Here is a 13,282-nt window from a genome sequence, read left to right on the forward strand (position 1 = left end):
ATGAAGGGACATGCCTTATTTTGGCCCAGCAAAATGCATGGCTTATTGCTAAGGACATCACTGAGACAAGGGCACTGGCAATCCAGGGATCTGACATCCAGGAGGGTCATATAGCTGCACTGTTCTCGGCATGGGAAGGAAAACCCCAACTGGCTGTGGTTGGAGCAGAGATTCTCAGTGAAGGTACTGGAAGGCGTTTGAGTAAAGTCTCTACATGATACTTTTAAACCTCAATGACTTGCTGCTTCTTTAAAAGTCCAGCCTTAAGAAAGTTTATAGACAGGCCCAGCTCTTTTAATGTGCAGACACTCGTGGTGGCAGACATGTGGTGCAAATATGACGTGGGTTCTATATTCATCCCCTTTGGAATTACACAATTCAAAACCAGACTGGGGAGGGCGAGGAAAGGAAGCTGGAGGTGGAAGAAGGGAGTTGTTTGTTCATAACTTTTGGGACTACACTTAAACCAGGATTAGCATGCTGAAAGAATGTATTTCTAGTGGGATAATTTTGGTTTCCAAGGCAGATCTCCCCCCGTACCCTCCTACCTATAGCTCATGGGTGTTCTACATGTTTATTTCTTGCCTTCCAAGGGCAGTGCTTTAAGATAGAACATGGGGTCTTAGTTGCAATAGCTTTTTCTATGTCTCAACTCATTAAATTTGGATACTAAACCTTGTTCTACTGTCTTCCTGTGATGGAACACTCTTTCTCCTTTTCCCAGAGGGTATAAGGACCTTATGAATAGAAACTCCATTTGTGAGTCATGCTCTCATGAATCCTGCAAACTCTAGCAGCTTTTATAAAGTTTGCTAAGCTGTGCCCAGACACTGGAGATATCTGAATATTTTAACAATCCCCCATAACATGGGCGTTTTCCTCCACACACAAGATCCTCCTATGCAACAGCCGAGGACAATGCAAAATTGGGATCATTTCAAAGGAGAAGCTGTCACTTAATGAACGTAATCTGGAGAAATGGTTCAAGATTCGGATCTCCTTCCCCCACGTCACAGGGACAACGCTTCCATATGAAATAAGGGTTTTCTCTCTGAAATGAATGTGAACCCTAGGGAGACAGAGGTGGGGTGGGCGGGACAAGAGTTGGGCAGGAGAAACAGAGAACACCGGGGAAACATGGGGAGGGGTGTGGGGGAAGGAGACCAGACAGGCTCTAGGGGTTTTTGGAGCAGAGGTGGTCACCCCAGGTACACCATGGTACTCCTCCTGACTCATTGGCTCTGGACCCCAGAGCTAGTATATTAGACACGAAAACACAGAAAAACATACTTTAGATCAGAGATTAGAACTTGAAAGTACAGTTTTGGGGCAGAAACTCTAATGTCTATAGCGTTACTCAGTGCCCTTTTAGTACTAGCATTCTAACAAACTTTTCTGAACTGTTACATTGGTAAGATTCAGTCTGCTCCAGGGGATTCACTCTAGAACTATGCAATCAACATACTCTCAGCTAGCTTGGTAACATACCTATGACTAGGTAATTATATAATTATCCCTTCAAGATCCTTAAAAAGCCTATGAAAATACTTTAAGATCAAAAATTTAAGATTGAAATGTGGTTATTTGATTATATCCAGAGAAATTATGGCAAAGATGCCTTTGTTTACCAGGGATTCCTTTTTGTGCTGACTGCATTTTCCATCATGATTCTGGAAATGCTGTTCGGTGGGGCTGAGGGTATGCTTGACTTGGGACAGGTTTCAGCCAGGGCCTCACCTCTACCTTCCCAATGTCTTCCATGTCTTTGCTCATTTTTCTGTTTAGTAATATGTACTGACAATAAGGACAGAAATGTGTGTGTGTGTGTGTGTGTGTGCGCGCGCGCGCGCACGCGTACACGCGTGCGTGTGCGCTGGTGGTAGGGGTACCCTGAACTCTGACCTCCTTTTGGGCACAGCAGATGACCACTGACATACCCTCACATCAACTCAGGCCAAACCTACCACTCTCTTTGAAGTGGCTGTTGAACAATCTTGACATCTATGTAAAATATGGGCTACTAGCTCTTGGGTCTGGATGTATAATTCCCAGTGTGGCTAATTCCTTGGCAGTAGAACCCACACTAATGGTGTTTATTGCTTAATGTCTTTTTAAGGAGTCTACTCTCATGTTGGTGCTAGGATTAGGGGTTTCCTGATGCTAACCCCTCAGGCTACAGTGCCTCTGTGGTCAAAGGGGATGTGACCAGTGGTGGCCAGGGGTTAATGCCCTCTGCCTATCAGTAACTGGAATCGACGCTCACTTCAAGTGTTACAGATCTTGGATAGACTTAAGCTCTGGGAAATGAATGTCTTACTGGCATTTTAAAATAAGTAACTGCAAACATTCCCTTGGAGTTGTAATAATTCAAGACCAACTTGTCCTTTATAAGAAAAAGTAAAGATAAATCTGCTTGTTATAAACAAAGTCATCCCTCACAGTTGAAACACACTGGAACAGCTATTCGGAGTAATAGAGTTGAATCTAATTTTAAAGGGCAATGAAAAGAAATTTAGATTCTTTGCTATCAAGCTGTGACCAATTTTGAAAAATAAATAGCAAACAGAACCCCCCTCACAGAGCTGACATTCTTTAAAGTGTTGTATTTATTGTCCCTATTTTTCCTTTACTAGGGGAAAAAAAAAATCTTAGGAACTAAAATGTGATTCCAGTATAGGCCTGGAACAAGGGTCCACTGCCCGACTCTTTCTCCCAGGGCTATACTGAGAGGGCCACCAGCAGCATAATGCTTAGAGCCAACTCCAACCCAATGACTGCCATTGCTTTCCAAAGTTATATGATCCCGGGCAGTCCCTGCTCCCAAGAGGAACCATGTGGCCTTCAAGCAAATTCTTGGGCCAAGATTTAAAGGCACCACTGACAGATGGACACTTGGGTTCCTTTCTTTCTTGCATCTTTCTGGGGGATGCCCTTTCTATGGGTCCCACAGGCAAAATGAAGCAGGCACCAGAATCACTTAGGTATTTTTCATGTCTACGCTCCCATGCTAGTTCATCTCTCTGAGGAATCTTTATCTCAGCTAGATACATCTACCCTTGCTTTATCTAAGGAACAGACTGGGCTGGTTCTCCCTGCCTCTGTGTGATGATGAATCAGAGAAATCTTCCCCCATATGCCATGGACAAACTAGTGGGTTTTCACTTTCCACAGAACACATGCCAAACGACAGCCATGATAAGGGATAAGTTAATTTATAAGGTAGGGAGGGGAAGGGGTCTGGATGTTTATTTAACTACATTGAATATTATAATTTTGGGGTTTCTGTTTATCACTGAAGGAAAACTCTGTTAATACATAAAGCCAGTGAATCTGACAGGTTCAAAACTGAGCCTTCAGAAGGACTGTTCCTTAAACTGAGTAGGAAAGTGTTAACCCAGTTGTGGGATGTCTGAGTAACCTCATAACCTCCTTTTGTGTTCTGATTTTTGCAATCCTATTATAGTAGACTGTCAGCTTTGTTCTCTTACTTGTAAGAAGACAGGATGAAATATATCTGGCAGGAGAATCTACTGGGATACTAATTGTCTTGTTTCCAGGTGCTGTAGGAACCTGGAAGAAATGAGAGGTTTTCTCCTTCCCGTTCCCAAGGAGTTTGCCAAGCCTTTGTGCTTCCTTGCCTCAGGGTATTTTTGGTGACTTCTGCTTAAGGACAAAAGCAGAATTTTCCAGGCACCAGAAGACAGAACCTAAGATGGGGACGCAGAGGGGTGGGGAAGATAGGTTGGAAGAAACAGAAGTGGACCAATACCAGCGTCTGGGAAGGCAAAGGGTATTTTTTTCTATCTCCTTCCCACCCCAGGCACTGGGCTTTTAGCACTGGCCAAGCTGCCCTGCCCCAGTGTGGCCAGAAACAGCCCAGACTTAGGCAGCATGTTGAGCCTGACCCAAGCGGAATGCTGGTGACTAGTAAATACTGAAGCTCCAAGGTGCTTCCTTCAACTCATGGAATGAATGAGACCCCTAGGGGAACCCCCTAAAATGACTGAGATTTACTTTTCCTCTAGCCTGAATGGAGACCTGGAGCAGAGTAAACGTGATTTAGAGGCGAAAAAAAAGGAAAGCGACATTTCTTACACCTTAGAATTCTGAACTAACATTTACACTCACAACACATTCACTTGTATTTGTGTACCTGTAACTATTATATACATACACACACACATCCACACAAATGTTTTGGAGGATTTTGGAAGGGTGCTGAAAGGCGTGCCACAGCTTTCTTTTAATTTAAATGATTAGTCTCTTTTAAAAGGGTGTTGGGGGTTTAACTCTTCTGAAATAAATCTGTCAAGAGGCACTCACTGACTTAACTCCCTGTCAACTGCTCTCTTCTTAGCCCTCTCCTCTTTCCTGCTCTGTTAGGGAGTTAGTTGTATGTATCCCTGGGGGACGAAGGAAAGCTATGCTGAAGAAGGACTTTGCTCAAAGAGGAGACTGAGACGCTGGGGACCCTGGAGATGATCCTTTTATATACGCCATGCATACATTTTGAATCACAAACATTCTGTTTGAGAAAGGCCATTGTTTTGTTGGTGGGAGCTCAGAGACCGGCTCATGGACCAGAATTGCGGTTCCAAACACTGAGGTAGAGCATGGCAGGACCTCACTTCTCCTGAGGGCAGCAGACTGCTGACTAAAGGAGCTTTCAGTCTATAACCAGCAATGAAGGAAAACCTCAGCTCTGTTTCAAAGTTCTGATTCTGATCGGAGGTTGACTCATTCTACCCACGGCAGGAAATTTCATTTCTATACTTACTTGGTACTTGACTCCATTAAAACAAAGACTGAAAGCCAAGGTCAGTTGGGAAGCACAGCATGTTTGTGATCTGAGTAGATTCCTCTGCCCTCTGCTGCTGGACTGGAGCCCCTCCAACAGGGTACTCGCTCCCTTTCTAAGGCCCAGTTACAAGTCTGCCTTCTTCTATTTGGGGAAAGAGTTGTAATTTTCTACTTCCTTGGTGTCAGCCCCTGGGAAAGGTGCTCCAGGACTGGCGTGTAAAAGATCATGCAATTCAAAGTGAAGGCATGGCACTGCTGAGCACTACAACCCTAGCACCACGTACCGTGCATAGTCACACAGATGCTCTTCAATCAGCGTGTTAGAGGAAAGATTGATGCAGCTGTCGTACATCTCCTAGAGAGGTGCAATTAAAAGTCATCTGAACACATGCGACAAGCTCAGCACATGCACAAGTCTCAATAAACAGGAGGCAGGCAGGAGACAGATTAAAGGGTAGAAGCTTCAGACACACTTTGAGGAGCCTGGGGGAACTGCTGAGATCTCTGACTTGCGCGAGAGGAACCCTTAAGTCACCTGGAAAAGTTTTATTCCAGCAATGTAAGTTTGGACATATTTAACCCAAAAGGTCTGGTGTTTGGGGCACCAGTGTGACTTTTCTAGCTGAAGCAAATACATGCTAAAGTCTTTTAATAACAAAGACAACTCGGTGGAAATCAGTGTAATTAAAATGTGTGTTCAGTTAATTCGAGTGATATTCACTAAAACTTGATTTTGGTATTGCAAAGAAGAATTTGCACAGTTCTTAGACCTCACTGGAATGGGATTTCACCTTATGGCAAATAACAAATTATGCAGGTGTGACTCTGGTTAGCAGGATGGATATTCTGGACCCTTCTATCCCTCAGAGAGTTTCACATTTTGGCTGCTATACCATGTTTTTTTAAGGGCATGGCATGCACAGAACATGCAGGAAATGTTGCCTAAAAAGATGATTGTATCTCCTATTCACTGGCTTTAAATCCAGATTATAGTGCATCGTGTTACAACAAATGCAATTACACAATGTAGTTCATGGCATACTCTGCTGTCCCCTGCGCGCTGGCAAGCACTTCAGACCACTAGAGCTTCCTTAGGGGCTTGTGTCGTAAAACGCCAACGAGGGGGTCCCTGTGGTGTATTCATTCTAAAGGTCCTTCCAAAGTTGAGTAGTTTAGAAACAGAGTTTCTATTTATGTGCTGTTTAATTGGGCTCGAGAATAAACTATCCAGTCCCGTGAGGAGAACGAAGGCTTCCTGCGGCAGAGTCAGTGCCAAAGAAGGGCCTGATTTCACATCAATTAGTAGTCTAATCTTGTAGAAATGGCTCCCTGTCTATGACTCCTAATTCTCAAGGATCAAAACTACTTAGGGAAATTTAGGGACCAGAATACAATCTCCTGTGATTTGTTTAACCTTTCTCTCTTAGAGTATTTTCAAAATGTACTCTAACACGACATATCTCATTAGAAATACATGAATTTGGCTTTTCATGAATCCTTTGGAATTCTCCTGGGGATGCCCTCAAGGTGGCCAAGGGCAACAATCTGTAGTGTTCGGAACAATATAATTAATTTAAAGGAATAAAAAGGATATTCTCCAAATAGCACTCACCGCCTTATTCTTTCCTTTGCTAGCAGAGCTCCCTGGATTTCCCTTACCGTCTGCGGTCTTCCTCCCAAGTGAGGTTAAGGGAAGAGTGGAGGTCTTCAGCTGGTTGGACGCCTGATAGTTATTATTATTGTTCTGGTTGCCACTTAGCGTCTCCATGATGGATCGGAAGGTTCCAAAAGGCCTTTTCAGTTGATCCCCTGGTTCACTGCTTGCGGAGGTCCGCTGGAGGGCTCTGCCCTTATCTCGGTCCTTCTCTCCGTTTAGTTCAAGGCTAGTTTGCTCCATCTGCACCACAGGCTCCTCAAAGGTAACTCTGAGTTTCAAGTTCTGCGACGTTCGGCGCTTGGAAGATGGGGACTTGAGGGCGCTCTTGGGACTCGTGGCCACTTTCTGGGCAGCTGTGCTGTCAGGGCTGGGCTGAGGGAGTTCTCCAGAGGGCTGGTTTGGGGGCGCGGTTCCTGAGCCTGGACTCTGGGATTCCAAGTCTGGCTCGCTGCTCTCTGAGGTGGGGGACGGGCTATGGCCCTCCAGAGATTTGGAGGCCTTGATACTAAAAGGAAACCTGCGTCCTGATGCCAAGCTGTGTTTCTTTATCATCAGGTGTAAGCTTTCTGCGCTGTCCATACTCTCCACGCTTTCCACGACAGGCTGTGGTCTGGGCCTGTCAACCTTTCTCACAGGCGTGCCCTTGGGGTCCTCAGAGTTGTTGGAGTCCGTGTCAGACTCACTCAGTGGCCGCTGCATCAGCTGCTTCAGCCTGGCTAACTTCAGTTCCCTCTTCTCCAGTGGGGTCTTTTTTGAATTTCTAGAAGAAGCCTGAGCATCCTGGAATTCCAAGGACAGCTTTTCCTGGGTGCAGACATTCTCTGAAATATCTTTTCCTAATAACTGGCGTAGGATTTTATCCGAATCTTCGTCCTTAGCTTTGGCCCTCGCCCGGCTGGACACGGACAGGCTTCCAAGAACTTGAATCCCCTCTTGGATTCCTGGTTTGCTTTTGCCTATAGGCTCATCATCTGCATCTGGGGATTTCCACTGGGACTTTCTGGAAGCTGGGGAGGAGGGTGAACTGAAAGAGGATGAAGGACATATGAGATGACTTCCTACTGGGTTAAAATAACTCAGCCACAAATCACCGCATGGCTTAAATGCCACTTAGTTACAAAACACTAAGACTGAAATAAGAATAATGAATATGTGTTTCAAGCAACCTACAAGCGTTCCATGGTGGCAACCAGAACCAGTATAGTATGCCTCATACCTTTTGCTTTGACTACAGAATTTATTCTTTTGTAGTTTTACAAAACTACAATAAATAGTTTTACAAAACTACAATGAACTACTGTTTCATTGTTTATACATTAATTTTGCACAAATTTTCTCAATTAATCCCATCTTCAACAACCTTATGAACCTACATATCTTTATTTCCATTCCATAGATGAAGAAATAAAAGATTCTGAAAGAGTAAGTGACTTGTTTCTAGTCCTGGAAAGAAGAAATGGCACAGCCAGAGATAAATTCAAGTCTTCTGACACTAGGTCCAGTGCCTTTCTCCATATGTTAGCTCATTTTTATTCCTCTTTATAAGAATAAAATGTTTTCTGTTATCTTCTTAAAAGATATTAAAAGAAAGTCCAAAAGAAGGCTCACACGTTAAAGACAGTTAAGAATTCTAACCACCAACGTTTCTGGTATTACCTGGGCGAAGAAAGGAGAGATTTGCCCTCTGATTTCTGGGCTTCCAGAAGTTGTTGGAGCTGGTTCTGCAGTGTGACACGTTGCATTGTCTGTCTGGGAAAAACAAACCAAAATATATAAGCTCTCTGACACATTGCTACTATCATAAATGAACAGGTATACATTTTTTTCATGATGATTTTCGATAAGTTGCAATAAATCTAAAAATCTTACAAATGTGCATAATCTTCATCCTTAAAATTTAGACATTTTCCTGAGGATGCACTCAAAAGTACCCCAAAAGATAGTCATTATTCGCATGAGTAAAAAAACTATAACCTAAATGATCATCAATAAGACTGAGTAAATAATTTATAATTATTTCTGTGAAGGCAGCTATTAAGAATGATAATATATTTGAATATCTATGACATAGAAAAAGTTTCCCTAATATATGTGTATATAGGTAGAAAGTACACAGTATGAAGTGTCCTTTAGAAAAGGGAAAATTTGGACACAGAGACAGACACACACAGCGAGAGCATAACGTGAACATGAAGGCAAAGATTAGGCTGATTCATTTACAAGCCAAAGAATGCCAAAGATTGGCAGCACACCACCAAACACTAGGAGGGAGGCATAGAACAGATTCTCCCTCACAGCCCTCAGAAGGAACCAACCCTGTCAACACCTTGATTCCAGACTTCTAGCCTCCAGAACTGTGAGAAAACAAATTTCTGTTGTTTAAGCCAGGCAGTTTGTGGTACTTTGTTACAGCAGCCCTAGCAGACTAGTATACTAGACATATGCTCACATATTTTTATATATTCATATTTCACATGCTCATCTATTATACTTAAAAGTTGATGAGTCCTTTCTGAGGGCTTTTTTAGAATCTAGAGAATAGAGTCCTTTCTTTCTCCATTCATACTTGTGATTTCTGTCATCAGTCCATCTAACTGCCTCCAAATAGTTTTCTTGACTGTGTCATAATTCACTCTGACACCTAAGAACCCTATAAAAGGAGTTTAACCTCCTTTTAATCTTTCTTCATCTGTTTTAACCCCTCACTAAATGTTTTTCTAAAAAACTTGACATGCAGTTCCAAATTTCAAAGTGGGAAAAGTAGAGTGCTCTTACGTATTTTTATTTTGTATGCATTCTTGAGACTAGGGTCAGCAAACTATAGACTATAGACTATGGGCCAAATCCAGCCCATCACCTGTTTTTGTAAATAAAGTTTTATTGAAACAGAGCCATACACATTCATTTACATATTATCGAGTGCTGATTTCACGCTACAAAAGCAGAGTTGAGTAATTATGACACAGAACATGTGGTGCACAAGCCTAAAATATTTACTATCTGACTCTTCAGGGAAAAGATTGCTGGCTCCTCCTTTAGACAATTAAGTTTTCATTATGTGAGTCACAGAATGAGTGAGAAAAATGAGATCACAGACTTCTTAGGTCTTAGGGATGAAATGTTAGGACTAAGACTGACCACTTCTGAGAAAAGGAGAGTATTGGGGGCTGATGGAAGGTTATTATCCAAATCTGTTCTCACAGAATTAAATTTAGGCAGCTGACAGCTGTTGAGTATGTGCAGTGACATTTGGCAAGGAGAAGACTGGGCTTCCTCAAGCCAGTATCTAAGATTCGGCAGTCCGTTTAAGAACACTTGTAACTCATTTGTTTAGTTCCTCATCCCTGCTCACGAGAGCTGCTACCAGTTTTGATGCTAACCGTATTAATTTTCTACTTCTGTTAACAAATTATTACATGCTTAGTGATTTAAAACAACACATGTGTATCTTACAGTTCTGTAGGTCGGAAGACCAGAATGGGTCTCTCCAGATTAAAATCGAGGTATCCACAGTCTGCATTCCTTTCTGGAGGCTCTAAGATGAAAGTCTATGTCCTGCTTATTCAAATCAGGCGCAGACTCGGTTCCTTGCAGTTGTAGGACTGAGGTCTCTGTTTTCTTGCTGTCAGTTGAGGGTCATTGCCAGCTCCTAGAGGTTACTGCACTTCTTGGCTCACAGCCCCTTCCTCCCTCATCAAAGTCTGCAAGAGCAGATTGAGTCCTTCTCACACTTTGAGTCTCTCTGATCTCCTTTTCTGCCTTCTCTTTACTGTTACTCATGTGATGAGATTGGACCAACCCCAATAATCCAGGGTGACCTTAACTCCATCTGCAACCTTAATTCCCTTTTTGTCATGTAAGGTAACATATTCATACCTTCCAGGGATTAGGATGTGATAGACATCTTTGGGGGACAGTTTGCGGCGGGGGGTGGGGGGCGGGTACCACACTAATACTGCAGAGTTCGGTAAATACTGCTTACTCCTCTAAAATCAGAATCAGTTTTCCTTTTTCCAAGTTCTGTAATAATTAATGTGTTTTCTAAACAGATTTCACTTTCTGTAACCTATGGCTTTTGACGTGTTTTCTTAACTTTAATGCACATTCTGATAATACGCTTCTATGTCCAGAGTAAATCGAGTGTTACCATACATTGTTTTCTCTTTATTGAAAAAATACCAAGTTATTTCATTGTTTTTACCCAACATGGAAAGAGTTTGCTAGCTTTGTTTAACTTAGTTTTTTTCTGATGGCTAAATTAATACAATTACTTTAAAAATTCAAACCATTTAGAAAGAGTGAGTAACATTTTGGAGTGTATCATACCAGCTTGTGGCGGCAGGGAGAGCGGGGTTGGGGGGAGAGAGAGGGATTTCTTAGAAATGAGATTATACTGCACACTGTATTTTGTAATTTTCTTTTTTTACTTAAGGAAAGTAAAATACACTGTGTGTGTGTGTGTGTGTGTGTGTGTGTGTGTGTGTGACTTCATTTTAACTTGATTACTTTTATAAAGACCCTATCTCCAAATAAGCTCACATTCCGAGGTACTAGGGGTTAGGACCCCAACACATCATTTTATGCGGCCACAATTCAACCCATAATACCTACGCCTGTAGATCAGGATCTCTAAGAGAGCTGAAGGTTGCCATTTCTAAATAATAGCTATGTTTATTAACTCCAAACGGTTGGTAAAAATATTCTAGTAGGAAAAGGCACTCAAGACTGTCTCCCACTCAACAATTTTGGGCTGAAAAACTAGTGTTTTTAAGAAACCTTAAGAAAAAACATTCCATTGGACCATTTTAAAGTTCCTCTTGGTGGATATGTCCATATACTACTGGGGGGAGTGTCCACCGGTGCAACAGTTCTGGAGGACAGTGGCGAGATCTATCCACATTTTAAATACATATGCACTTTGTTCTGACAATTCCCCTTCTAGGAACTTTTCAGAAACACCAGTACATGTACATAAAGACGTGTACAAGTATGTTCGCTGTAGCAAGATAACTTACTGAGTTACGAATCTGTGTGCATTTTCCCCAGACGTTCAGGCTCGCTTAGCTCACCTGCCCCGGGGGAGTCTTGTGTAATTGGGCAGAGGATTCTTGGAGGGAAAGGAACCGTTCTAATTTTTAAGTTTAAATTTTATTTTTTTTTCCTAGTAAAAGCCTAAATTCATTAAAGAGAGTATTCTAGGTACTGGCAGGGGGAGAAGCAGAGGAGTACAGAGACTCTTACCTCTAAGGCAAGAGGATAGAAGCAGAGAGAGAAAACAATTCCCCGAGCTTAGCGAGGAACCAGAGGATCTCAGGACTTGTCATATTGTTGCATGAATTACACTTCTAATCAGTTAAGGCCTCCTACCAACCACAGGTCTTTTTTCACAAGGAAAGAAAAAAAAAAAACTTTTTATAATTTTAAAATAAAACTTCATTTTTTTCCTTAAAATTTAATTTTTAAGGTTTGTCCTCCTAATCTGTCACCATTACTTTGAGGACTATTTTTGATGTTCAATGATTCCCTTCCTAGTATGGCAGCTGTCACTTGGCTGATGTGTTTTCCAAGGGCTGACCTTGGTCCCCTCAGACGAGCATCAGCTCCTTAATCCTCCAACCTGCTGGAGACCCCTCAGATGGCCTCTCCTCTGGTTCTCCTTTCTTCAAGCATATCATGGCAGCCTTCCAGAAATGCTTCCCTGGCATCTAGGTATGCAGTGTGTACCAGCTGAATCATCTCATCAAAAAAGAACTGATTTTAGCTAGACAAAGAGTGTTTTAAGTAACATCACGCTAAGTTTACATTCTGAGGATTTTAAATTCTGAGGATTCATGAATCGTCTGCTTAATTTTTATAATAAATTTGCCAGTGATATTTACCAGGTGACCTGTCTGTAATTTCCCAAATATACATTTTTTCTTTTTGAGAAAACTGAGAAACTGGCCCATCTCTAGCCCTTCTCTCTCTTTCTTGCTTTTGATGATTTGCTAGACTGTTAAGGACAGAAGTTTGGGATGATGCCCACATGTGCTTTCCGCACCTGCCACGTCATCTGACCCTGAGATGTGAGCACAGAGAGAGGCTCCTTTCCCTTGTCCACTGTGGCTTAAGTTCTCCGCTTAGGAAGCTAGCTCTGCATTTTTTTTGTTTAAATATCATTTTGCCTCTGCAGAAATGGCATGAATGCTGGCCATGAGGACTTGGGACGGAGGAAGAAAAGAAGATGAGGAGGATACTAGGGAACTCCTGTAAGACCAGCAGGAGGGAGCCTTCCAAAGACCTGGCTGAAACCTAAGCACAACGACGAGCAGCCAGACTTGGTTCTCGTGGAACGAACAGGTCACTCACTCCTTCAGCTGCTTGGTTAGCTTCACCACCTGGGAGGCCAGCGACATGCAGGTCTCCACCACCACCAGGTACCGGGAGCACAGGGTGTGTCCGTGGCGCTCAGCGCTCTGGGAAGGCTTTTCCCCCGCGTGGTTCTGCATGGTGACATTTGCTCCATATTCAACCAGGGTCTGTCAGAGAATGCGGAGACATGTGATTATATCAGAACCTCCCTCTAAACGTTATGTATTTATTATTTTTTTGAATTGAAGTACAGCTAATTTACAATATTGCTAGTTTCAGGTGTGCAGCAAAGTGATTCAGTTATATTTATATACATTTTTTTCAGATCTTTTTCATCATAGGTTATTACAAGATACTGAATATAGTTCCCCATGCTATATACAGCAGGTCTTTGTTGTTTATCTATTTGATGTAGTTAGTATCTGTTAACCCCATGCTCCTAATTTATTCCTCCCCCTGCCTCCCTCTCCCCTT

The 13,282-nt window shown here is 42.5% G+C and overlaps 1 protein-coding gene across 1 annotated transcript in view; it reads right to left on the reverse strand.

Moving 5' to 3' along the window:
• Nucleotides 1-13,282, reverse strand: part of SNCAIP (synuclein alpha interacting protein) — a 149,339-nt gene that overhangs the window by 6,246 nt on the left and 129,811 nt on the right. The window contains exons 8-11 of the mRNA XM_060006967.1: nucleotides 12,806-12,975; nucleotides 8,114-8,206; nucleotides 6,413-7,481; nucleotides 5,085-5,155 (exon numbers count right to left, since the gene is read on the reverse strand). Of these exons, the coding sequence (XP_059862950.1) occupies nucleotides 5,085-5,155; nucleotides 6,413-7,481; nucleotides 8,114-8,206; nucleotides 12,806-12,975 (1,403 nt within the window). The remainder of the gene's footprint in view (nucleotides 1-5,084; nucleotides 5,156-6,412; nucleotides 7,482-8,113; nucleotides 8,207-12,805; nucleotides 12,976-13,282) is intronic.

This window comes from Delphinus delphis, chromosome 3 (assembly GCF_949987515.2).
Source record: "Delphinus delphis chromosome 3, mDelDel1.2, whole genome shotgun sequence".
Classification (NCBI taxonomy): Eukaryota; Metazoa; Chordata; class Mammalia; order Artiodactyla; family Delphinidae; genus Delphinus; species Delphinus delphis.